Below are 22302 nucleotides of genomic sequence, written 5' to 3'. Positions count from 1 at the left end.
GTGTGGTACAGGGAGCACAGGATGAGTGATGAGGATGAGGTGTTGAGGGTACAGGAAGGGTTTCTACCTTGAGAGGGGTTCAGGTGTGGGACAGAAGATTGTTGGGGCACAGGCTTCCCTCCACTAGCTCCCAGTCAGTGAATCAGTGGGATGGTAAGGCAGGCTTCCTATCTGTCCTGAAATAGTGGACAAGCAGCAGGTCCAGCTCCACAGGCTGCCCAAGTTCTGGCTCCACACACCCATTGGCTGGTTCCTGTTCTGGTTCTAGGCACTGCCAAGCAACAGTGGATGGACTTCAAGAGCCTGCCCTGCTGCTGACTGTTTCTAGGGTACAGTATGGTCTGCAGTGCCAGGACAAGGAGAAAGCTGACCTTAGCACCCCCACTCATCACCCTACAGCAAAGTAGCCCATTCCCTTACTTGCTGCAACCCATACTTTGAAAATCACTGACTTCTGTCTGTATTTTAAGGATACTGACTTGGGTCTTGGTTGAACCTTTCTAGATCCATAATGGTGGGCTCAATTTCACCTCTTATGCAGATGCAGGAACCCTTGCTGTGGCTGACTCCAGCAGCTAGGAGGGGAAGACATGGCTCATGCACTGTACGAACTAAGACCATAGAATATGTGAATAGCTAGAGAATGTGCCTCAGCAGCAGGCATTAAATGTAACTGAACCAAAGAAGCATTCAACATCAGTATACACAATAATACACCAACCACTTTTTCTTCAAAGTGACTTATAATTACCATAATCTGACTACCTCATCCACTAACTTACTTAACAATTCTCACTGATGTTTTTTTATGGGATATTACAAAAAAGTACAGACAGTTTGTCTAGGAATGTACTGCAAAAGTATTCATACACAATTAACATTTTTACTGTTTGTAAATATTTTAATTAAAAATTGCAGTAGACACAAAGCTCTTTACACTTATCTACAAAGACAAAATTTACAACCATTTACAAGATCTCAGCTGTTCAGGCTGCCAGCAGCTAAGAAACTAGACAGATATATGAAGTCCTGTTTTTATTTCACTCTGAACTCATAGAAAGTACAAAGTGTCTTGGTGAAGTTCCATCCCAGTGCTAATGAGAGCACATACAGCAGAATTAAGAGTGCGAATGGATACAAAAGGATAACAGTGTTCTTCAAAAATGGCAATGCTAGAAAAGAAATAAAATTATGATCAGACTGCAAAATTTAAAACCAGCAGTTAGGCGAATTAGTGGACCAAAGCCATAAACTGTTGCATCTAGGACAACCCTGGAGAGAGGCTGCGATGCCAGCATTCTATCAATTTAACAGCTTGGTTAAAAGTGCGTTCGTCAGCCAGCCCTGCCATGCTGATTCTGTAGCCCTTTGCCTAGATATAGAATAGCTTCTACCGGAGTAAAAGAGTAACTGAGATAGATCTGTGTATATTAATAAAGCCAACCTGCTAATGATTTCAGTACATTACTAACTTCTTTAGTCAGAGTCCAAAACTAATATGGGTCTTGAGGTTTGCTAGTATAATACAATGGCCAGCATCAATTAGTAATCTCTTGTGCAGTGTTTTAACACCACATAAATCTTTCAAGCATAAACATTAATCCAGTTTGGACACTTAGTTAAGGGAATACCTAGCATGCTTGGCAAAGGATTACAAATTAACTCCAAGGACAGAGGCAATATTAGGTTTAGAAAGAAACAGGGGAAAAAGCTATGTTCAGAAAAACGTTAATGGAATATGGATGAATCTGCCCAGGGAGCATGTGGAACTGCTTCATTATACAGTGAATACTAGAAGACATCTGTCTAGAAGGGATAGTTTAAAAGTAAATCCACACTGAATTTTTCTACTTCTGTTAAGAGTAGGAATATAAAATTTTGATTAACTGACTAATCAAATATTCAATGCCATTTGCATCAACTATTCAATTAGTTAAGGGCACCTCTGCCTTTGAAGTGCAGCAAAGCTCAGGGCTGTTGCTACACTTCAAAGGCAAAAGCGCTGCAGGGGGCATGAGGTCAGAGGGGGACTCAAGCAGTCCCCTACACTCCCTGCAGCACTGCATGGAGCCCAGGGTCAGCTGGGTAGTCCCCACCTCACCCAAGCGCCACACGGTGCTGCCAGTGTCAGACTCCACATGGTGTTTCAAAGCAGCAGCGCCGTATGGGCTGACCCCGGGCTCCATGCAACACTACCACTTTGAAGTGTCATATGCAGCCCCAGGCCAGCTGGGGATGGCCCGGACTGCTTGTGGTATTTCAAAGCCACAGCGCCGTCACTTTGGAGCACTCCCACCTCTTCCACACCCCCTGTTCTTTCTAGTAGAGGCAGCAAGGCAGGGAAGCAACTAGTCGACTAGTTATCATACCTAGTTAAGAGATGATCATTACATACTTATGAGTTCACAAATTAGAGTAGTTGTTTTAGAAATTACTTACCACTGTACCCTAGAAATGTTACATAGATATAATAACCAATTGCAATCAGCCATACTGTATTCCCAATAAAATAGCCCACAAATGAGGTTGATGAGATAACATCTGTAAGAGAGAAGACAGTTGCTCTCAGTTACCTGCCTGATGCCCTACACCATAGCAAAAAGCATGGAAAAAGATGCTTTACTCACAATTGATGAAAAACAGTTGGATAAAATGCAAAATGACTAGAAGTGGATAGAAAGCATTCAGATGAACATCGAAAGCATATCCCCATTCCACCTCATAGTCTCTGCTCTGTTGCTTTACCAAGTACTTATTAGAAATAAACCTATTTGGAAAAAAATAAAGTTGTGAAAAATTTTGCACCTTCATATTTTCTAAAGTTATAACGTTGATTTGACATCACCACTGGTAATTAAAGTAATTGGAAAAAAACAAATCTTTTCCATTTAATTCATAACTACAGTGCTTTCAAACATGTCTGGAGAATTGTTTCCCTAAGATGTAAAGAAAGCATAGTAGCCTACAAAAAAAGACAATGCTGACGAGCCTTTTGTTAGCCCATCTCTCTCTCAGAAGTAGTTATACTCTTTGGTGCTTAGTAGAAAGTGCAAACATTGTGCACAGGAGGGCAGCAGCTTCCTTTTGCAAAGATTGCTGGTGTAATTACAAGATACTGAAGAACTATCAGTTGTCCAAGCACTGACTTCCCAAAAAAGGCTAGGCCTAGCCTACATATTCCAGTTTCTTTTAAAAAGATATCTTGATTGCATTCAATTTTACAGACAGAAGGCACCCAAGTTACCTCATTTAATATAAATGTCTCACCACCAAAAAGTCTACAAAATACTTAATATGGATTTTTGATATGAGCATGAAATTATTTGCTGCATCCAAATATAAAGGAGGGCAGACGTGGTTTCTGGTTGTAAAATTACCCACCAACTCCATAGCTTAACCTAATTTTCCTAGGCAAATTTCCACTGCATGATGGAGTGGGGAGCAAGTAAAGGGGCCTGTTTCCCCTCACACCATAGAGAAATGTAGTGGGAAAGAACCTATCTGCTTGCTGTATGTCATCTACCTCATCCATTTTATTGTGGCTCAAGGGAGAGAATTAAGTTCCCCTCCCAATACCATACAGGGCACCATGGATAACGAAGAAAAGTGACTACCACTCAGTGCAGGTGTCCCAAAGGGAAGGGTTTGGGTAAAAAGGAAGTTTCTCAACTACTTTCCCAGGCTCCTGCAATGGTCTGAAGAACAAGGGAACCCACCCACTTCTCTGAAAGACATACTCTTCCCAGGCCTGGAAAAGAGCCTGCATATGAACTCTTTCCAGAACAGGGCATAATACTGATGTCATGATCTGGCAGGAGACAAAAAGTGATAGTGACCGCAGGAGCAGAGAAGCCGACAAATGCATAAACAGTTATCGTCACCTCAGGAATTACTTGTGACAATAGCTAAAACGGTTCAGTAGAAGAGTGGGTTGATTTTACAGTGTCCCATTATACAATGAGAATACCAAACAAGTAACCACATGTTTACAAGAATGTGATTTATTAAAGCCCAACAAAGTAATTAAAAAAAAAATGTCTTGATCCCTCTAGCATTGTTGAAGACCAACTCTGCAAGAAAATATAGGGCAGCGTACAAATGACAAATTTCCTTTAAGTTAACCGGTTTTTGCAGGAGGAGGTCAAGCGAAGTACACATTTACTAGTGTTCTTTCCCAATAATGGCACTCTATTCACAACCAATGAAAACTCTTAATCCTCTCGTCTGAGCAAAGTCATATAGTTTAAAGTACAATGCCTCAGCAGCAGGGAAATTTCAACTGCCCTATAGCAATGTACAACTTCGTTTTAGATGGAATTATTTACTTACCACATTAAAGTTGATATTAGAAGGCCAACACCCACACAGTCAATAAACACAACCCAAAGAAGAAGCTTTATCATTTCAAAAAATCCCATATCCAGCACAAATCCAAATCCTATTGTGGACACTGGAGAGGGGAGGAGGAAAAGGAGAGAGATTAATCCTTCCAATCTGGAAAAATGCTGCCTTACTATACAATGCCAATCCTTCACAACTTTGAATAAGAGCAATATGCAGACCAGAAGACACATTGCTTTCAGTTACACAAAACCACATGATAGTGTATTGTCCTTAACAAGAGCATTCAGATTTCCAGTCCATTTTAGTTGAATGAAAGTGCAGTATACAAAAGACAGTTTATGGACTTCCTTTAGCAGTTTCAGGAAAATGTCCATGAAACACAAAAGGATCTAGAAAATATTTCCCATGCAACCACAAGAACATTAGAATTTCAGAAGTAACAGCTCTGATATGACTGCAGATATTGTGCTGTGTCAAAAATGGACTGAGTGTGATGTTTCCCCTCTTGCTTTTTAAAAGAGCAACAGAACAGAAATTTGCCTGAAGTACACAATGTCTTATTATGGTTTTGGTCATTAGTGTTATTTATTATTTGTATTATAAAAGTACCTAGGATCCCTAGTTGTAAACCACAACCCCAGTGTGCTAGGTGCCATACAGTGAGTCTCTGCCCCAAGGGGCTTACAAGCTAAGTATCAGATAAGAGACAGCAAATAGATAAAAACAGGCGGAGTCTACAATGAGACAATAGTGAAGGTATAGGGAGGTTGAACGAGAGATGATTGGTAGATTAGGGACTCACCATGAAGAGCCTCAAAAGTGATCACAAGCAGCTTATGTTTGATGTGATAGCAAAGAGACAGCCAGTGGAGGGATTTGAAGAGAGAAGTGGGTGACATGGTCAAATTGCAGGCTTTGAAAATGATCTTTTCAGCAGCATTATGAATGGATAGGCATGAGACAAGACTGTATTTGTCAAGGACAGAGACGATGTTACAGTAATTGAAACATGAGATGATGACATCTTTGACAAGTTTTAGCTGTGTGGATGGATAAGAAAGGCCTATCCTTAGACCTAGTGAAAGATCTGAGTCAAGATGATATCTGGGTTATATTTCTGAATGACAGTCATGATAGTGAGGTTTTCCCCAGTCAGGAGGTAGTAGGAGGGAATAGGCAGATTGAAAATTAGGAGCTCTGTTTTAATCATGCTTAGCTTGAGCTGGCAGATAGATATCTATGAGGGATGTCAGACACACAATTCAAGATTTTAGTTTGAACAGAAAGACTGCTTGGGGGTAGAAAGGTAGATCTGTGAGCTGTCAGCATATTTGTGTTTGTGGATAAGATGACCCACAGATAAGGTGTAGAGGGAGACAGAATGGGACTAAGGACAGAGTTCTTGTAAGGGGTACTTTGCATGTAATGGGTTCAACATTAGTGACTGTCTTTTTGTTCTATGCTTGCACATCCCATTTTCTAATCATACAAATATTAAATTATTTTTAAAATAAAAGAATACTCATTCATTCATGAGGTTGTCTTCCTTTGACAATTACTGAAACCCATACAAGTATCAGAGGGGTAGCTGTGTTAGTCTGAATCCGCATAAACTGAATCTGCATAAACAATGAGAAGTCCTGTGTCACCTTATAGACTAACAGATTTATTGGCGCATAAGCTTTCATGGGCAAAGACCCACTTCATCAGAGACATGTCATGCATCTGACAAAGTGGATCCTTGCCCCAGAAAGCTTACGCTCCAATAAATCTGTTAGTCTATAAGGTGACACAGGACTTCTCATTGTTTATGTTGAAACCCATGCAGTTTCAAAACACATAACAGAGGCAAGACTCGATTATAATAAATATAAATAATCTTAGAGGATTCTAGATACAGCCAGCCGATTTACCCTGGTTCTCTAATTCCTAATGATTACTGTATCCTTTGATTTAAAGAGCTCTTCAGCTTTTCCATTCTGATTAAGGGCCTCTACAATAAAAGACCCAGAGTGCTAAAAAAATCCTGCAAAGGTACATTCCAGCAATTGTATTGAGAAGAGAAAAAACTCTTCTATATTAGGTACATAAATAGCCATTTTCACTGTAATATTTTCGCGCACAAACTTTTTAATGTGTTTATTCTCACAACGCTCATGTAAGCTTGAGAACTACTAATAACCACATTTTACAGATGGAGAAGTAATGCACAGGGAGATGAAATGAGTTGCCCACGGTTACACAAAGTCTATGGCAGAGCAAGAACCTGAACCCAGGCTTCATTAATCTTAGGCTAGTGCCCAATTCTTCCTCTTTGCCCACCTCATTTTTGCTGATCACGGAAACTGACACTCACCACACAGCCAGATACTCAGTAACACCAAGAAAGCAGGATCATCTCTTGCCCACTGGTCCTTTGTTTGTTTCCGGTAGTGAAAGTTTCTATAAACTTTCTGTGGTGAAGTGAACAGGTAAAGCATCTGCCAAACAGCAAACTCAAAGTCCATCTGTCGGAAGTGAAAGAGCCTCCTCAGGTATTTATATCGTTTTGCACCAGCCGTATGTCTTGCTGCATCCCTGGAGTTTAAGGCACCATTACCCTGGTTTTGGGAGGTGGTCGGCAACATTTTTCTGAAAGATTTTAAAAAATAAAATTAATGTATTTTTCATAATCTGAAATGATAGCAGAGGTAAATTACAACCATTTTAAATTATGTAGTGTTAATTATGGCATTTAGATACACCGTACAACTGATTTGGAAGGATAATCAGGAAAGTACCAGCAAAAGTGAACATGCAGAACTGTAGGCTAGCTCCTTTCAAAATGTGTCTATGTGCGTTATTTTTAGGCAGCAGAAAGTTGAATTATTTAATGTATTTATACAGCACGATTTAGAGATCGGCATCAATCCTGGTGTGTAAATACTACATAAATTAAAATGCCAATCTACCATTAATTCACTGTGTGGACTTTTGACTCTATGCAACCTCTCTGTCTCTTCCCTTTCCATGTGTAACACAAATACTTACTTACCTACTACATTGGGGTGCTAAGACAATCTTTGTACAACACCATGGTAACAGAGCACTCTACGAGTACCAAATATAAAGACACGTTTTTACAATTCCCCTTAAAAGTTTTAATGTTCAAGATATTAAAATTTACACTCCATTAATTATTTCAGATAAAAATTCATGGTGCCCCACTCCTCAAAGAAACATAGGCATGTACTTTTGGTCTGGAAGCAGACACCTGTCTGCTTAGGCTTCAAAGCCATGAACCTTCTCCCCATCTAAGCCCTTTTATGCAATAAACAAAACATAAGGAAGACAAGATAACAGGGTGTCCCCTTATAAACTTCAGCCCAGTGGATAGGGCACTTACCCAGGCTGTGAGGGAATTCTGAATCAAGGGTTTCATTTGCCTGAGGTGAGAACTCAAGTCTCTCATGTTTCAGGAGAGTGCCCATAACACTTATTATTGGGTACTCTGGAGTGGATCTCTTAATCTGTCCTGTTGAAACTTCAACTTTGTTTGAATAATTTATCATTGGAAAAGGGTCTTGAACTCACACCTGTAAATCATAGTTTAAGGGCCTGAAAGGACCACCAAATAGTTTAGTTCAACCTTCTGTATTCCACAGGCCACCAACACATCCAGAACCACAGGCTAAACCCAACAACCAAAATATGGCTGCCTCTTCTGAGAATACTAGACTATGACATGTCCCAGGCAGAGAACAGGAGGGACTAAAGCTAGGTCCACACTGGCACTGCCGTTGGCAAAACTTTGTCAATCAAACTTTTGTTGGACAAGACAGTGAAAAATGTGTAACCCCAACCGACTTATGTTTGGCAGGCAGAAGTGCCAGTGTGGTCAGGGCCAGGTCAGTGGGGGGAGAAGGGGCGCTCACCTGCTCACACAGCGACTGCCACTTGCTGGGGGTGGCAGCTGCACCGCCCGAGACAGCCTGAGGCCGCTGCCACGGCAGGCAAGTGCACCGCCCTAGCAAGGGATCCCCGCGGTCGCTGCCAATCCGACCTGGGGGCGCGTCCTGCCCAGCCCCCAACAGCGGAGACAGACCCGGAGCAGGAAGGAGAGGAAATGCTCCACTGACGCGGGTTCGAGTCCCTGCCCCCCCCCCACCCCCACCTGAGCCGCTGCCCCCGGAGTAGGGGCGGGGCCGCCCTCAGCTCCCGTCTCCCGGGCAACAACCCTTTGAGGCCCGCGCGTGGGGCGGAGGGCCCCCGCCCCCCACATGGCTCCCGCGGGGTGCAGTGATCCCTGCGCGTGCCTCGAGCCGCGGCGCGCGCGTGGGGCGTCAGCGGTTGGTGGCGCAGGCGGGACCCCCGGGCCGCCCTCGCCAGGCCCCGCGCGCGCGCGCGTTCTGCAGCTCCGCGTGCCCTGGCGGCGCGGACTCTCCCCTCCCTCCCCGCTGCCGCTCACCTGCCGCTCCGGCCCCGCCCCTCCCAGCCACACCGCGCGAGGGTCTCCCGGGCCCGCCCGCGCGCACCCTCCGCAAACTCCAGCTGCTTCCGGCAACGTAGCGGGGCACGTGGCCTCCTGACACGGGTCGTGACCCTGCGGCGCGGTGCATGCTGGGTACGGCAGTTCCTGTCCGGGCGGGACCGGCCCGGGTGAAAGGGCAACAAGATGGCGGCGGCCCGCCGGGCGAGGAAGTAGGCGCGGGCGCGTTGCTAGGATGCCCAAGTACTACGAGGAGAAGGAGGAGGACGGGCGGGCCTGTGCGGGGTTGCGGGAGGACCTGCGCCAGTGCCTGCTCGAGTCCCCCTGCCTCGTCCAGGTAGGGCGGCCGGGGCAGGGCCGGCGCCCCGCGGTGCAGCAGGGGGAGGGCGCCTCGCGTTACCGTCTGGTTTTACCAGCAGCAGCAGCTCGCGCGGCTCGTTCGAAAGGGGCGCGTGGGCAGCGTCACAACCAGGCGTTCTGACCAGCCCCCGGGGCGCGTGGGCAGCGTCACAACCAGGCGTTCTGACCAGCCCCCGGGGCGCGTGGGCGGCGTCATAATCAGGCGTTCTGAGCAGCCCCCGGGGACTAAGGGGTTAACCCAGGTACCCAGCAAAGGTGTCTGCTGCTCGGGCAATCGGCCAGTAACAAGGCAGGTAGAAGAGTGATAGAAATGGAGCCGTGTTAGTCTGGTGCAGCTGAAACAAAAGACAGGACTGTGTAGCACTTTAAGATGGTTGATTAGGTGATGAGCTTTCATGGGCCAGACCCACTTCCTCCGATCAAATAGTGGAAGAAAATTGTCAGAACCAGATATACCAAAGAATACAATTTAAAAAATGAACATACATGAAAAGGACAAATTTCAGAACAGAAGGGAGATGGGGGGGGGGGGAGGTAAAGGCAGGTAGGAATTTCAAACTGGGACGGGGGGTGGGGAGGTGTTCTCTCTCTCTCTCTCCTTTGTTTGAGAGCAGAGCAGTTTCTCCCAGGTATTGAGATGGGAAACCCCTCTCTCTCTCTCTCTCTCTCTCCAAGAAGGGACTTCTTAACATGTAAGTAGAGAAAAGTTCACCAGGGTTTGGAAATCATGTCTGAGCTGGTTAATTGTTCTCTTTTGTAACTAAAGATTACAGCCCAGGGGCTTTCCCTGAGTATCTATATCAAATGGTGGCTCTTTCCATCTAGTCCATTTAACATGCTTGCAACTGTTGTTTTGCTTTGACAATAAAAGATTGGGGTTTTTTTATTCTAATTAACTGGTATTGGTTGATTCTTGTTTCCTGGAAGGTCTGTCTGTGTGTATCATTGAATCATAGAGCTGGAAGAGACCTTAGAAGGTCATCAAGTCTAGCCCCCAGCCCTAGGTAGGACAAATCCCAACTAAATCAACCCAGCCAGGGCTTTGTCAAGTCAAGACTAAAAAATTTCTAGGGATGGAGACTCCACTACTTCCCTAGGTAACCCATTCCAGTGCTTCACAACCCTCCTAGTGAAATAGTTTTTCCTAATATCCAACCTGGATCTCTCCCGCCACAACTTGAGACCATTGTTCCTTGTTCTGCCATCCGTCACTACTGAGAACAGCCTTTCTCCAGCCTCTTTGAAACATCCCTTCAGGAAGTTGAAGGCTGCTATCAAATCCCCCCTCACTCTTCTCTTCTGCAGACTAATCAGACCCAACTCTCTCAGTCTAACATTGTAGGATTAGCTCCAGCCCCCTAATCATTTTGGTTGCCCTCCACTGGACCCTCTCCAATGCATCCACATCCTCTTTGTAGTGGGGGGGGAGCCCAGAACTGAACACAGTACTCCAGATGTGGCCTCACCAGAGCCCAATAAAGGGGAATAATCACATCTCTGGATCTGCTGGCAATGCTCCTCTTAATGCAACCTAGTATGCCATTAGCATTGACTCATATCCAGCTTCTCATCCACTGTAATCCCCAGGTAATCCACTGTAAATCCCAGTTTTCTGTAACAATGCTTGGGATTCTTCCATCCCAAGTGCAGGACTCTACACTTGTCCTTGTTGAACCTCATCGTATTTCTTATGGCCCAATCCTCCAATTTGTCTAAGTCACTCTGGACCCTGTCTCTGCCCTCGAGTTTATCTACCTCTCCTCCTATCTTAGTGTCATCTGCAAACTTGCTGAGGGTGCAGTCCATCCCCTCATCCAGGTCATTAATAAAGGTATTGAACAAAACCGGTCCTAAAACCGAACCTTGGGGCACTCTGCTAGAAACTGACTGCCATCCTGACATCGAGCCGTTGATCACTACCTGCTGGGTCCGACCTTATAGCCAGCGTTCTATCCATCTTACCATCCATTTATCCAATCCACATTCCCTTAACTTGCTGGCAAGAATATTGTGGGAGACCGTATCAAAAGCCTTGCTCTAAAGTCAAGGTATATCGCATCCCCTGACTTTCCCATGTCTACAGAGCCAGTTACCTCATCTTAGAAGCTAATCAGATTGGTCAGGCATGATTTGCCCTTGCCAGCTCTCCTGGACTCCTTTCCCCTTCATCCCAGGAAATCCTGCCCATCAGGTCTCTGAGGGAGTAAAAAAATCTGCTTTTCTGAAGTCCAAGGTGTGTATTTTACTACTCTCTTTTCTTCCTTTGGTCATGATCCTGAAATCTATCATCTCATGATCACTGCTTTCAAGGTTGTCACCTACCTCTGCTTCCCCTATTAGTTCCTCCCTGTTTGTGAGCAGAAGGTCAAGCTGCGCACAGCCCCTGGTCGAATCCTTCAGCACATGTACCGAGAAGTTGTCCCAAACATTCTCCAAAAACTTCCTGGATTGCCTGTGCAATGCCATATTCGTCTCCCAACAGATGTCAGGTTGATTAAAGCCCCCATGAGAACCAGGGCCTGCAATCTGGAAGCTTCTCTCAGTTGTCTGAAGAAAGCCTTATCTACCTCATCCACCTGATTCGGTGGCCTGTAGCAAACACCAACCACAACATCACGGCTGTTGTTTGTACCTCTAAACTTAACCCATGGACTCTCAACAGGCTTTTCTCCCTCTATATACTGGAGTTCTGAGCAATCATAGTGCTCTCTTACATACAGTGCAACTCCTCCCCCTTTCCCCCCTGTCTGTTCTTCCTGAACAGTTTATATCATTCCATGACAGTGCTCCAGTCATGCGAGTCATCCCAGCAAGTCTGTTATCCCAATTAAATCATATTTCTTGGACTGGGTCAGGGCCTCCAATTCTTCCTGTTTGTTACGCAGGCTTCTCGCATTGGTGTACAAACACCTGAGAGAACCAGTTGATCACCCTACCTTCTCCATTCGAATCGGGTCCTCCTTTGTTGCTTGTTCCTCTTTGCATTTCTTACCAGTATCCGACTTTCCCACTCCACTCAGGGTTTTGGTCACCGTCCCCCAACGAACCTGGTTTAAAGCCCTCCTCACTAAGTTTGCAAGCCTGCCAGCAAAGATGCTCCTTCCTCTCTTGGTTAGGTGGATCCCATATCTTCCTAACAATCCTTGTGCCTGGAACAGAGTCCCATGGTCGAAGAAACCAAAGCCCTCTCTCTGACACCACCTGTGCAACCACACATTTACTTCCTCAATTCGACGATCCCTGCCCAGTCCTTTCCGTTCAACAGGGAGGATGGACGAGAACACCACTTGCACGCCGAATTCTTTGATCCTTCTTCCCAGTGCTACATAACCTGCAGTAACCCGCTCAAGGTCATTCTTGGTTGTATCGTTAGTTCCCACATGGAGAAGCAGGAAGGGGTAGCGATCCAAAGGTTTGATCAGTTTTGTAAGCTTTTCAGTCACATCCTGAATTCCAGCTCTTGGTAAGCAGCACACCTCTCGAGATTCCAGGTCCGGATGGCAGATGGATAGCTCAGTCCCTCTTAGAAGGGAGTCCCTGACCACCGCCACCTGTCATCTTCTTTTGGGAGTGATGGTCATGGAACCCCCATTCCTAGGACTATGAATCCCATGCCTTCCAGTAGATGGTGTTCCCTTCCAATTTCTTCCTGGTGAGGTCCCTTCCAAAGCATTCACCACCGCAGAGCTAAGGGGTCAGCTACCAGAGACTGCAGCTTGTTTTTCTATTTTCTTTTTCAAGCTCTTTTGGGGGGAAGAGCTTGGGGTACTCCTGGGATTGGTTTCAAGTGTCCACCCCTATTTTGTGTGTGTGTGTGTGTGTGTGTGTGTGTGTGTGTGTGTGTGTGTGTGTGTGTGTGAATTTTGGGGATCAAAATTTGATGGTGGCAGCAGGTTCCCCAAAATCTGGGTATTAGGATTTGGGGGGGAAGTTTTTGTAACCAGTGCCTGTAGAGGCAGGGGTTGGAGCACTCTTTAAGGCCCCAACTCCTGCATTCATAGTGCCAGAGTGAGGAATAGGCTTGACAGCGACTTGCCTGTTGTGCCCTGGCTGCAGCGCAAGTGTGGCATTTCTCTTCGCTCCAGCCTGCGTGTAACGATGCGCTGCAAATGAGATGGGAAGCAGGTTCCCACTAAGATCAGCCTGTGGCGCGTTTACATTTTTATGCCTGATTTCATAAGCAAGTTGTTGAGGTAAAATTTGGGGGTACACAAGACAAATCAGACTCCTGAAAGGGGTGTGGAAAAGTGGCAAGCCACAGGCTTTGCTGATCAGGGGGTTCTCTCTGTGGTTGGACCAAGTAAACACCACCATCCTCTATCCCATACCACCCAGACCCTCCACACCTCTACCCCACTGCTGCATCCTTCCTCTTGTCCAGGCCCTACACTCCCACCCCACTCCTGTACTCTATCTGCCATCCAAATCCTGCACCCTCCCTTCTGGCCAGACCACACACTTTCACCCGCAGCCTGCTACTGCATCCTGCTTCCCACCCAGTCACCACACCTGCACTCTGCCTCTTGCCCACAACCCCCACTTCCAGCCCACTTCTGCATCCTGTGTCCCAACCAAATTTCACACCTTCCCACCCAGAACCTCCCACCTGCTTCTTGGCAGCTCTCCACTCCAGCCCTGAACATCAGTGCCTCTCCCCACCCCCTTCCTTCTGGGGCTGGGGTTTAAGAGGAGTGTCTTTTTTTTTTTTCTTTCTCAGTTGGAGATGAGGGGTTTTGAGGGCCAGGTCTGTGAGGGTGTTACAGGTCCTGGGGCGCGAGCACCGCCCTGGCCTGGGCGGAGCCCAGCGAGCCCCCTCCACCTGTCTCTGTTTTTCTCTGGGGCGTCCCTATGGGCGTGAGCTCCCGGGACCTAGGCCGAGGACAGGGCCCAGCGAGCCCTCTTCCTGTCCAGCTTATGAGACCGCAGGGTCTCCGGGGTCCTTAGCCCCTCTTCGGAAGTCCTGAGCGGGTCCTACACCGCTACTAACGCTGAGGGAGGTGGGAGTTTAGGGGGACCCGGGCCCTCCCTCACCACCAGGTCCCAACCCGGGGCCCTAAGGGTGGGGTTTCCTCGCCCCAACCCGGCTGACGGGGATCCAACCCGAAGCTTGCCAGCCCACGGGCGCCAAAAGCGCTCTGCCCTGAGTTGCTTCCTCATCTGCCTGCCTGACCCTGTTCGTGGGGAAGTCCCCCGGGTCCTACCATCGTTTTGGCTTCTGGTTCCGGCCGGGTGGGATTGCTGCCTCCCAGGCTCCTTGGAAGCCCCTCTGGCCAGGGCGTCAGGGAGGCTCCTTGACCGCTACGGTGAGGGTCCGCTCCCCCACGCTCTCCTGGGCCTGGTTTAAATGGCCCACCATCGGACGTCACGGGGCGTCGCTTCACCCCTCTCACATCCTCCAATCCGGCGCACGCCGGTCATGCACCAAGCAGCTGTCCCTGCAGGCCATGGCCACCTGACGGAAGTGCGGTCCTAAAATCTGCCGTCCCGCTGCCTTGCCGGCGGCCGCTTCTCAGCCAGCTGGTCATCCTGGTGGTTCCCGACCTCGGTGTGGGCTTTGGCAAGCCCGTCACAGACGGTTATGTGCTTTTTGGGGGTTGTTTTTGTTTCTGACTTGTTTGTAGCCCCTGGCTGACTTTTCTGTGGGTTAGTGCAGAGATATAAGCAACTAGTTGACTTTCTGATAAGGCAAGGGTGGGCAATAATTTTAGATGGGGGGGGGGCACTTCACTAATTTTTGAAAAGATCTCAGGCCACCCCAGAAGGGGTGGGGTCAAGACATTTCCATGCTGTCCCTCCCACTGACCCTGATTGGCCTGAGGTAGGGGAGCACTTGAAGTCTTTGCCCCCCATCCTTCCCTGCCTAGCGAGAACTGCCAGATGTACTGAAAAGCTAGCAGTTCCTCCAGGCACCTGCCCTCTTGCAGGGCAGGAGGAGACTTCGCTAGCTGTGTCCAACCCAGGCCATCAGGGTCTGGGGTCAGGAGGAGCATGCAAAGTCTCTCACTCCCTGCTTCCACCCTGCAAGGGGTGTGTGGCGCTTGCAGGGCGGGGGCAGGGAGCAAGAAACTTGCACGCTCCTCCCGATATCAGATAGTGGCAGCAAGGTGGGAGGCAGCGGGGCGGGAGGGGAAAGAGCAGGGTACTTAAGAGGCAGCACTGCATGCAGCCTGGAGTCAGCTGAGGACTCCCCAGCTGACTCCGGGCTTCACATGGCTGCCAGCTTAGAAATGTACAAGAGTCCCCAGTGGGGGCTCTTGTGCATTTCAGAGAAGAAGCACAGCATTGAGTCTGGGGCTAGCACGGGACTCTGAGTCCCCCGCTGACCCTAAGCTCCACGCGGTGTCCCAACTGTGAAGTGCACATGAACCCCCCCCACTGGGGCTCTTGTATATTTCAGAGATGGAACGCAGAAGTGCTTATTGACTAGTCGAGTAGTCAATGGAAATTCCATCTAGTACTAGACTAGCAAATTAATCGCTACTTAACATCCTTAATGGAGACTGAAAAAACTTTCATCCCCTAAATATGGCCCTATCAGTTAGGATTCAAGCATATTAGCAGGATATTATATGGAAGCATGGTCTGCTGTTGCCTGTTATGTATTGTGTAGATAAGCAGAAAACTTTTGTCTCCAAGGTTATGTCTAGACTGCAAGCCTCTTTCGAAAAAGAGCGTCTAGACTGCAAGCGGAACTTTCGAAAAAGCAAGCCGCTTTTTCGAAAGAGCACCCACGCAGTCTGGATGCTCTCTTTCGAAAAACCTGTGTGCATTCAAGAACGCCTTTTTTCGAAAGAGCACTTTCGAAAAAAGGCGTTCTTCCTCGTGAAATTAGGTTTACCGCCGTCGAAAGAAAAGCCGCGTTCTTTTGATTTAATTTCAAAAGAACGCGGCTGCAGTCTAGACGCTGGTGAAGTTTTTTTCGAAAAAAGGCTCTTTTTTTCGAAAAAAAACCCTGAGTCTGGACACAGCCCAAGACTGTCTAATTGACACCTTTCACCAGCACAATTAACACTGTTCTGGGTTTTTTGGTCTTTTGGTGGTGATAACTTGCTTTTAGTTTTATATTAAGTACACCTTGAATAAATCTAAATACCCCCAAAAGATGTGTATCCAGTTAGACAATTATTCATTTTACTGGTAGAAGCATGTGTCTTGGGAGGAGGGAGAAGAGAAAATTATCATCTGGACTTTCACAACTCTCATCACCATTTACGTGGATCTTACTACAGCAAACAACCCAAGTTAAAAGATCTTGGACAGAGTTTCAACTGTGTGCATAGAACTTTTTAAAGGTATTTTGTCTGTAGTATCCTTTCCACTGAAAAATACACTGGATTCTTATGTTGTTATATTTCATGTGACAGGAAGGAAAAAGCCCCAGACAATGCTTGAAGGAAGGACACTGCAGAAATTTGCAGGTTTCATTTTTTGAGTGCAAAAGGTCAATGGTAAGTGGTTTGATTGTTTTTCTAGCCTTTTTTTACTTTTTTCTTTTCTAAAAAAATCTGACATGCAAGAAGACACCATCAAAATTATTCAAATTGGCATTACTAAGTAGAATAGCTCCTTCTCTGTCATAATTGTAATTGGAAACTCATTAAAGGATAATTTTACTATGGCAATAGACTTCTGCTTTCCACTTGAAGTTTTGTAGTTTTAATGTAATGTACTTAGGTAATAATTAATATCTCATGTAGGGATATTAAATTTAGATAAATGAATGAATTGAACCTACAAGGCTACCTCTGCTTTTGAACTGTAGCAAGAGCCCTGCCCAGCTCTTGCTACACTTGAAAAGCAGAAGCGCTGCAGGGAGTGCAGGGCCAGCGGAGGACTGGCCCCACACTTTCTGTAGTGCCTGAACCTTAATGTAGAGGAGGCCGCTGGGGCTCTTGTATATTTCAAAAGATGGCCCTACGCTTCCTGCAAGGCTCTTGTACATTTTAAAAGCAGAATCAGAGCAGAACTGGTGCGAGCAGAGATTGTTTCAGTCCCTGCTTGCACCATTTCCTGCTGTGTCTCTACTTTCCCTGTCCCCTGCGGAGACGGTGCTGTGGGAACTGGCTTTTAAGCCAGCTCCCCCGTAGGACTGGTTCCTGCTTTCCCCCCTCTCTCCCTTGTGCCTCTGATAGAGGCAGCAAGGGGGGAAGCTACTAGTCGCGTCACTCGTCAACTAGCCAATAAGCTTATGCTTATCAGATAGTCGACTAGTCGCTTATGTCCCATATCTCATGAAAGCGTATACCCTAATACATTTGTTAGTCCTTAAAATGCCATCAACCTCCTTGTTGTTTTTGCTGAAACAGATTAATATAGCTGTCCCGTTAAAACTAAATGATTGTTACTTTAAGGAGATGTAAATCAGGTTTATGATTATCAGATTCTCCTTTGGGAAGCTAGTGCTGAAGTACCACAGTGAGATGCCTATTATAAACGTGTTTAGTGTTTAGAATTTATTTATAATTCTAATGCCTATTTTAACAATAGTAATACATTGATGAGCCAGACTGATTTCAACTACGTCAATGTTCAACTGAGATATGAAATTGGTCCTATCTGAGTTTCTCTTCCTAAACATGGCAACGATATGGTTATTGGTGTAGTATGGTCCATCTTTTAGGTTTATCTAACTTTTTCTACTGAGGTAGCAGTGAATTCTAGTTAATGAGATTAGGGAGGCGAACAAGTACACAATTAACTGATGCGCCAGGACTCATTGGTTAATCCTAATGTTTATATCTTCCCCCACATCCTTCGCCCCGACTGCCTTTGTATCAGAAGCGGGGGAGGGAGTGGTGAATGTGGGGAGCCAGCTTTTAAACCGGCTTCCCGTGCATACCAGGTCCTGTGGAACCGCCTGCTGCATCTGATATAGAGGCAGCGGGGGTGGAGAGGGCAGGCAAGAGCCAGTACGCACAGAAATCCAGCTTTTAAACTGGCTCCCTGCTCATGTCTGCTCCCATGGAGCCACACGCACCCACCTCTGCACTACTGCTTCCCACAGATACAGCAGCAGGGGGGCAGGTAGGTGGAAGCAGGTGCTTAAAAGCTGGCTCCCCATGAGCACCAGCTCCTGCCTCCTTCTTTCCCCTCCCCTGTGTGTAAATGTGTAACCACTGTAAATTTAATCAGTTATATGTTTACAAAAATAAACACATTTTAATATCCCTATATTGGTTTGCATTTTTTTTACCCATATTTTACTCTGTAGGTTCCTTTTTATATTGTCCCAGTCTCACTGGGGATTGCTATGTCTACGCTACACAGCTTTTAGTGACATGGCCATGTTACTCAAAGTCTGAAATTATAAACACTGTTAGTTGGCACTTTTGCGGACAAAATACTTCCAACTCTTATTACCAGTATTTGTGTTCACAGGAGAGCACTCCTGCGGACAATGAGCCATTGACACTGCCATTTGCCACAGCAAACCTTTTGTCTTTAGTATTAATTGAGTAAGATTTCTGAAGACAGCATTACCATGTGCTATCACACTTGTCTTGTGTCTTTTTTATGGACGAACCTTTTATTCTCTTCAAAAACAGATACAGTAAAGAAAGTCACTGAAGTGCCAGAAATAGAAATGCAGGTGCTGCAAAGCAGTTCTAATAGTAGTATTTTATTTTTTGCAATATGTTGACTTAATTATTCTTCAATCTTTAGTTGGATACCAGAGCAAGATTCAGAGGAAGGAAGGGATACTGAAGCCTTTATGAAGAGAGCGAAGCATGGGCAATTATGGGTGCCTTATGCTAAATACAGAGACTAAAATAAGAAGAGTACATTTGCTGCATCTTCCCAGTCATGAAGTATTTCATGGAAAATACCTGCTTTCAAGAACTCTGATAGATTGAGGCTGACATGCATCTAAAATATTCAAAAGAAATCCAACATTTGGTGGGCAGTTTGGAGTGCTATGAATACCCTAATGCGTTTTAAATAAGCTGTGCAAAATCTAAAATAAGCCTTAGCAATCTTTAGCTGAGTCATCTTGTTTTGAAACTGAGATTTCTTTTTATTTTGGGGTTTATAGTTGTATTTATCTAAAATCATAAGACATAGTCAGAATGAAATATTATAAAATGATTGAAATTGGTAGGCTGCTTGACTAATGTTCAGCAGCACCATTCAGGAAACCTAAGATAATTCCCTTGTTTCCCAGGTTAGCAGAGCTGGCATACACAGTGAAATGTACATGTTAGCCCCTGGGGAAGAGTGGCTTATTTTGCTTACTAGTATGGTGTAACAATTGATTAGAGTGAAGTTGGTACCTGTCTAGTTCCCAAGAAGTATGACACCATCTCTTCACCCCCCCCTCCCCATAACATTCCTTATGTAATATGATGTTTGCTGTAAGTTTTCTAATACACTGTAGAATTTCACTTCTGAAGAACTAAATTAAAGTTGAGATTACTCTTAAAAATTAACATGTCTCTGATCTTTTGGAAAAACAGTCCCAGCTTTTAAAAGAATTATAGTTCATCTGCCTCATATTAACTCACGAATACAGATGAAGACTTGCATGTGAGGAGTAAGTAAATAAATACCATGTTTTTCTCTCCAACCCGCAGCTAAGAAGATACTGGTTGACATTCTTATAATGTGCCTGCAACAGCCTCTAGGGGTTCCTTTGAGGTTATGCTGGATCTCCCTCTTACTACTCAAAAAAACCCAAAAAACTTTACACACTGAACCACAACTTAAAATATTTGTTCTTAATTATGCATTGCATATTAATGTTGTATCTCAAACTTTATACCTTTATACTTTTTAATATGTGTTTTATTCCTGCATTCTTACTCTTTTCTGTACTCTAAAATGTTTTCTGTATTCTAAAATGTATGTATGGGTGTATAATTTTCAAATTGTCATCTACATTCATTTAAATTGTGACTGCTTTTTCATGGTAAAATTGTTTTATTTAAACTCCCAGGATTTCCACATGTTGTTTTTATACTATTTAATTCACAAGATTGTATAACTGCAAAAGTTTTAATGTAATTCAACTGGAAGACCAAAGTTTAAATGGGGGCTCTTGCGCATTTCAAGGATTGAAACTTAGTCCTCTGCTGGCCCCAGGCTCCATGTGGTGCTTCTGCTTTGAAATGTACCAGAGTCCCAGTAGAGACTTTGGTATATTGTTGCACCCCTGCCCCCACCCACAGAGCTGAAGCTTGGGAGAACTGGCTTTTAAGCCGGCTTCCTCAGCACGCCTCCTCTTCTCTCTCTCTCTTTCCCTCCTCCCTCCCCCCCGCTGCCTCTTTCTGATAGAGGCAGTGGGGTTGGGGGGAGGACTAGACTAGTGTGTCGAATATTCAACAAATGTTGCATATCTTTGCTTTGCTGTCTTTAGCTAGTTCCTTCACTAGCTAGAGTTTGGAGGTGCAGAACCTGAAAGTAATGGTGGTGATGATGATGATGAATTAACCAGGTATTTTATAATCTTATTCTTTAAAAAAAGTGTAAAAAGTTGAATAGGTCCAGAGGGGAATTTTGTTTTTAAAATCAGTACAGTTGTCTCCACTATTTCTGATATTAAATAATGACATTATTACTAAGAATTAGTTTAGGATGCAGATTTCTAAAGCATTCATTATTGGCCTAACTCCTGTAGACTTCAACAGAAGGAGAATCAGGTGCTTTTGAAAATCCAAATATATTATGAATTTTAAATAAATGTTTAGGGTACTACCACATCTAGTTTTCCTATGGTGTTTTGTCTATGGCCCCAGTCCTGCAAACAGCTATGCACCTTCATAATTGCAAGCATGAAACTAAATTAATTGTGTGTTAAGTATTTGCAGGATTGGGACCCAACTTTCTAAGGGTATGTCTACACTAGCCCCCTAGTTCGAACTAGGGAGGCTAATGTAGGCATTCGAAGTTGCAAATTAAGCCTGGGATTTAAATATCCCGCTCTTGATTTGCATCTTCCCGGCCGGTCACCATTTCTGAAATTTACAAGTCCGGACTAACTGCCCATGTCTACACGCAGCAGGGACCTGGTAGTTCGAACTAGGGCTTTATTTCGAACTACCGGGTCCCTGCCATGTGTAGACGCGGGCAGTTAGTCCGGACTTGTACATTTCAAAAAATGGCGACCGGCCAGGAAGATGCAAATCAAGCGTGGGATATTTAAATTCCGGGCTTGATTTGCAACTTCGAATGCCTACATTAGCCTCCCTAGTTTGAACTAGGGGGCTAGTGTAGACATACCCTAACTCTTAAATTGTAAACTCTTCAGGGTAGGGTCTCCTGTTACTCAGTTTAGCTCTGTGCCCACACCAACATACAAATGGATAATAGACACTCCCATTGTTCAGCTAATGAAAGTAAGAAGTAAGATGTTTCTTTCTTAGTTGTCTTCTGACTCTTCATTTTTAGGTCTATGTAAACTCTGGTTGGATGAGCAAAAATCTAGGCTTCTAAAATACATTTTTGGGGTGGGGAGGGGGGACCAGTCAGACTGCCAAGTAATCTGAGAAGTAAAACCATTCAGTGGTTTCACTGGTTGGTTTCCTTCTGAGCATTGAAAATGTCTATTTCTAAAAATTCAGCTTCAGTAGATATTGAAAAGCTTCTAAAGTCTCCAGTATTTTAAAATTTGGGGTGTGAAAATTAAGTTTAAAAGAATTATAACAAATATTTTATTTATGATATAATTGCAGCCCAGATAGTGCAGCTATAGCAAATATCCTCCTGCATGTGTCTGGAATCTGAAAGGTGTGGACAGACAATATAAGTATACCTATTATCCTTACATAATAACATGAGGCTTGCCTTACATTATTCTCCACAATTGAAGCTTGAGTAACTAGACACTTCAGATTGATACTGTAACCTTGTTTATATTTTAATATATAATCACAATTTGTAAAACTTTTATATTTTCCCTTTCCCTCCCTGCATTTCCATATTCTTCATGTCTCTCAAAGAGTTTTTGTTTTAGCTGGTGCTGGGCATGGTTTTCATGCAAACATCAGAACAATGTCAAAAAATTCTGAAGTTCCTGAAAATCTTCTAATTCTGCCCTATCATGAATCTTCTGATTTTGTTCATGACACCACGTACCTGATATTTCTTGCTGTATGTGGATTTTTCAGAAAAATATTAGATATATGAAAAGTTGT

General features: G+C 44.9%; 2 protein-coding genes across 5 annotated transcripts; one reads left to right on the top strand and one right to left on the bottom strand.

The window, feature by feature from the left end:
* Positions 1 to 880: 880 nt before the first annotated feature.
* UNC50 (unc-50 inner nuclear membrane RNA binding protein) lies at positions 881 to 8991 on the bottom strand. Of its 4 annotated transcripts, none has more exons than XM_075916618.1 (6): positions 8859 to 8991; positions 6701 to 6975; positions 4330 to 4450; positions 2628 to 2767; positions 2440 to 2541; positions 881 to 1172 (listed from the first exon to the last, which is right to left on the bottom strand). In XM_075916618.1, the coding sequence occupies exons 2-6, from the start codon at positions 6969 to 6971 to the stop codon at positions 1036 to 1038; spliced, it is 771 nt and encodes a 256-aa protein (XP_075772733.1). In that variant the 5' UTR covers positions 6972 to 6975; positions 8859 to 8991; the 3' UTR covers positions 881 to 1035. The 4 variants fall into 4 exon arrangements, with proteins under 4 accessions (XP_075772733.1, XP_075772723.1, XP_006137461.1 ...); XM_075916608.1 differs by having other exon boundaries at positions 8792 to 8940; XM_006137399.4 differs by lacking the exon at positions 8859 to 8991 and adding an exon at positions 8259 to 8496.
* A 22-nt stretch (positions 8992 to 9013) lies between these two features.
* COA5 (cytochrome c oxidase assembly factor 5) lies at positions 9014 to 19599 on the top strand. The gene is made up of 3 exons (XM_006137398.4): positions 9014 to 9149; positions 16537 to 16620; positions 18836 to 19599. The coding sequence occupies exons 1-3, from the start codon at positions 9048 to 9050 to the stop codon at positions 18875 to 18877; spliced, it is 228 nt and encodes a 75-aa protein (XP_006137460.1). The 5' UTR covers positions 9014 to 9047; the 3' UTR covers positions 18878 to 19599.
* The last annotated feature ends 2703 nt before the right edge of the window (positions 19600 to 22302 follow it).

This window comes from Pelodiscus sinensis, chromosome 1 (genome assembly GCF_049634645.1).
Source record: "Pelodiscus sinensis isolate JC-2024 chromosome 1, ASM4963464v1, whole genome shotgun sequence".
NCBI lineage: Eukaryota > Metazoa > Chordata > Testudines > Trionychidae > Pelodiscus > Pelodiscus sinensis.
This window is presented reverse-complemented; position numbering and strand designations above follow the sequence as displayed.